This window comes from Salvelinus sp. IW2-2015, linkage group LG6.1 (assembly GCF_002910315.2).
Source record: "Salvelinus sp. IW2-2015 linkage group LG6.1, ASM291031v2, whole genome shotgun sequence".
Classification (NCBI taxonomy): domain Eukaryota; kingdom Metazoa; phylum Chordata; class Actinopteri; order Salmoniformes; family Salmonidae; genus Salvelinus; species Salvelinus sp. IW2-2015.
This window is the reverse complement of record NC_036845.1, coordinates 733,688-738,060: the sequence shown is the minus strand read 5'-3', so window position 1 is coordinate 738,060 and position 4,373 is coordinate 733,688. Positions and strand designations below refer to the sequence as shown.

Sequence of the window (4,373 nt, the reverse complement as noted above, 5' to 3'; positions counted from 1 at the left end):
ATTAAAATCCCTTGATCCTCTCATGATGTCATTCCTTTAAAGAAAAAATAATCAGTCTGTAAATCGGTCGTTATTGTGTTTTTATATAAACTTCGTGCAATACAGTGTTTGAGTTTATCACACATTTAGATATAACCCATAATTATTTCTTGTTCTATATATATCTATTCTCAACTACAGTATCCATTTCCATTCGCACTTAAATGCTATCTGTGTGCAGTTTTGTCACCTTATTCTTTTTCTCTCAAATGAAATAAAAAAGGAGAACTCAATTTGAAAAGAATGTGGAAGCGTCAGGTGGTTTCATTTCCTTTCCCCAGTCTGTAATGTAGCGGGGTGTCCAACAGTGTCCATCCCAGTTCTGCCATCACTCCAGACAATAAATGAGGTGCAGGAGAGTGTTTACACGTGTATACATTCTCATCAACATAAACAGAAGGGGTCAAAAGGTCAAAGTTCAAGGGTCACGTGGGAAGCACAGTGAGAGTTTTTCTTTTGGGGTGGGGTTCGGATGTTCGTCTCCATGGTGATTCTGTCATGGGTCATGTGACAGAGGAGAAGACATGCCCAAAACAGCTAGGGCAGAGCAGGGCAGGGTGGGAGAGGCAGCGCACCCCATGAGAACTGGGGAGTAGCCTGTACCATACAGAGGATCAAAAACGCATCACCCTCCCCTCGCCTTCCCAAAATACACACCCTGTTTTCATACCAGAGTTCCTAAAGAAAGTATCTATAGAGTTTGCAAATATAGGTATGCGTTAATTACAATGTACATGTTTAATTTCAAAAGTTCTCTATAGTGTATTTTAACCCCCCCACCTCCATCCCCACATTTATTTAATTGACATTTTTCATTGTCAATTTCATGTTAATAATGGATGGATAGCATGTCTGTTGTGTCTGTTCTAGAGAATAATTTTGGGTCTCTTGCTTGTAGAAAATAATGAATAAATGTTTCTCTTCTTCTCTCCAGGTGACAAGCTTCACCTGTTTTCTCTGTWCAAATATATCAGTTTCTCTTCTTCTCTCCTCAAGACAGAGGTTTCTGTTAATGCCCAGAAAACAAACATCTTCAACATGACTACAGCTACGACTACTGCTAACATTGATTAGAATGGAACTCAGACTAACATAGGCCCATAGAAAACAGACTCAGAATAACACTGAAGTTGCTCAGTTGCCTCAGTCACTCACTTATTGTAGCCTTCAGTTACAATATTGGAAGACAATGTACAGTATTCACACAACTTAACTGTGTGTTGGAACCAAGGGGTAGAAAATCAAAATAGACGTAAAAATAAATGACCTGAACTCCACCAAAGAACAAGTTGTAGGAATAGTAATAATAATACATTATATATTATTATTATTATTAGAATATAATGAAATCATATAAATCATAATACACACTCATCTTCTCATACGTTGTATAMACTCATGCTTGACACCAATGACAGTTACACTGATCATACCAGCGTGTCTGTGTTTARGAAATTCACAGTAAACGTCGCCAGGATCCAAAATCAGAGTGAAAATTATACAAATCATATCATCATTCTAAAACGATAGCATTGCAAACAGAGCTAGCTCGTAATAACGCTAATAATAATCACAACAACAAWTGACGTCAAATATGATCTTGTTAAATCAGAGTTAGTATTGCACTAAAGAAAGTGGATTGTTTAAAATAGTAGCCCAAGRTTAATCGCGTTGGATCATTAACAAAATAAWTMATTTCTAGTGCGTTAAAATAGTAAAATAGTTTTGTTGTKAAAGTTCATTATTGTTGTAATTATCACGTTCTGTTATTACTTGTTTTCTGTTGTTTCTCAGTGAGATACTGTAGACTAATAACAGTGAAAAAGATTCTCTCTCTCCTCTCCATTCCTTTATCTCAATACCCCTTAATACTCCTTTATCCCAATCCCCCTCTCTATATATCTCTCTCTCTCTTCCCTCCCTCTCTCCCCCTCCCCTCCTCTCTACACGGGTGTTGTCTTCCTGTTGAGSGTATTGGAGTTGCTCTCTCTATCTCCCTTTAGCCTGTCCAGCGTTCCCATCCCTCGTTCTCTCTCCACCGTGGACGAGGAGAAGGGTGGGGGCCCCGAGCCCACCGAGTTGCCCATGGGTGCGTTGGAGTTGGAGGAATTCTGGGAYAGCGAGGGGTTGTGGGACTTCAGAGAGGGCAGYGTGCCGCTCATCATCACACCCCCTCCTCCCCCTCCTCCCCCGTCCTTGGGGAAGCAGTTGTGGAGCTGGTAGAGGGTGGCGCGGTCCACAGTGCCGTACATGGGGGGCAGGCCAGCCAGCTTGGGGTCGCGGGACAGAGTGTAGAGGGAGATGTCRCCCCCCGCCAGGGTGGTGTGGGAGCGAGAGTGAGGGTTGGGCAGCGTGGCCACAGACATGGGCCCCTGGGAGAGCATGGCCGAGGGGGGCAGGCCAAAGTTCTTCCCCCCGCCTCCCCCCACCGGCGAGGGGTCTCGGGAGCGTGAGGGGTCAGTAGAGCGGGATGAGGAGCGGGAGCGACGGCGGAAGCGGTAGCTGGGTAGGCGGAGCATGGCGTGCGTGGTCCCCTTGAAGATGTCAGTGCGCGAGCGGCAGCGAAGCTCCTTGTTCTTTTCGATGTAGATGTTGACGGCCAGAACGCCCACCATCTCAGCCATGATGAAGGACAGGCCTCCGAAGTAGAAGGACCAGCCGTAGCTGTACTGCCACTTCTTGTCCTCGTCCTTCTTAGGGGAGATGTCTCCCAGCGCTGCAGAGATGTACACGATCACACCGATGATGTTGCTCAGACCTGGGGGAGACAGGGGATAGATGAGGACACGCACGCACGCACACACACATACACACAAACACACATACACACAGGGGAGGATACACATGCACACATAGACACATAGACACACAGACACACACATGCGCGCACACGCACACACGCACACTCTCTCTCTCTCTCTCTCTGTCATGTTATCCAGAGCAGGAGAGCAAGAGGAAAGACATGACTTTACATCAACAGAACATAAACATATGTATACATACTAAGAGACTTAGATAGACACATAAAGACACAGAAATAATCACAGACACAGACACAAACACAGACAGCTGACAGGAGTTAGTTAGTGCACCTGCAGCCACAAGAGAATGCCTGCTCCAGGACGATGTTCCTCTTGTGCTTATGAAAGCGACTGAGACCGATACACACCCCTCCTCAACAGCAGGATAGAACTGAGGATAGGGAAGATGTTGGAAGCCCTGACCATACCTACAGAGAGAGAGGGACAGGAGAGAGACGGGAGAGTGAGGGGAAAGTGACAGAGAACAAGTAAGTGAGAAAAGAAGAGAGAGAAGAGAGGAGAGAGGAAGAGAGAGGAGAAGAAGAGAGAGAGGAGTGGGTGATAGAGAGATGGAGGGAAGTGACAGAGAACAAGTAAGTAGGAAGAGAGAGAGAGAGAGAGAGAATAAGAGAGGAGAAAGTTTGGTGATAAAGAGAGAGAAGAGGAGAGAAGAGAGAATAAGAGAGAGGAAGTTGGTGATAAAGAGAGAGGGAGGGGAAGGGAAAAGGTCAAAGTAGCAGATAGAATCAGAGGAGAGGATGAGAAATAAACAGCTGTATTCTGCTGTGAGCAAATGAATTACCATGTGGCCAAGCTAGTGAGTGTTTAATTGTATCAGCTCTTTCCCAAGAGGCATCAACTCTGATACCCCCAGGACCACACACAACACACACACACACACACACACACACACACACACACACACACACCACAACACACACACACACACACACACACAACCACCCACACACACAACACACACACACACACACACACAACACACACACACACACACACACACACAACACACACACAACACACACACACACACCACACACACACAACACATCACACTTCTCCATCTAGGACAAGCCAGAGAACAGAATGCCAAAAGTAAATGCCAGCCAAATGCCGAGGCTACATAGCAACAGTACACAGTCTTCTCCTGCTGCATTGTGGGGCGGGCAACACATAGTGCGGCACGGACACCCCACACAGGTGTGGCCTGGAGGACACCCACACAGGTGTGGCCTGGAGGAACACCCACCCAGGTGTGGCCTGGAGGAACACCCACACAGGTGTGGCCTGGAGGAACACCCACACAGGTGTGGCCTGGAGGAACACCCACACAGGTGTGGCCTGGAGGACACCCACACAGGTGTGGCCTGGAGGAACACCGACACAGGTGTGGCCTGGAGGAACACCCACACAGGTGTGGCCTGGAGGAACACCCACACAGGTGTGGCCTGGAGGAACACCCGTGAACTAGGGCAGCACATTATCCCTCGACTTCATACAAACACTAACATGCGT

The 4,373-nt window shown here is 46.6% G+C and overlaps 1 protein-coding gene across 1 annotated transcript in view; it reads right to left on the bottom strand.

Moving 5' to 3' along the window:
• Window positions 1-202: 202 nt before the first annotated feature.
• cacng8b (calcium channel, voltage-dependent, gamma subunit 8b) overlaps window positions 203-4,373 on the bottom strand; it is a 28,642-nt gene continuing 24,471 nt past the window's right edge. Inside the window, 3 exon segments of the mRNA XM_070443858.1 lie at window positions 203-2,797; window positions 3,139-3,215; window positions 3,217-3,268. Of these exon segments, the coding sequence (XP_070299959.1) occupies window positions 1,983-2,797; window positions 3,139-3,215; window positions 3,217-3,268 (944 nt within the window). The 3' untranslated portion in view covers window positions 203-1,982.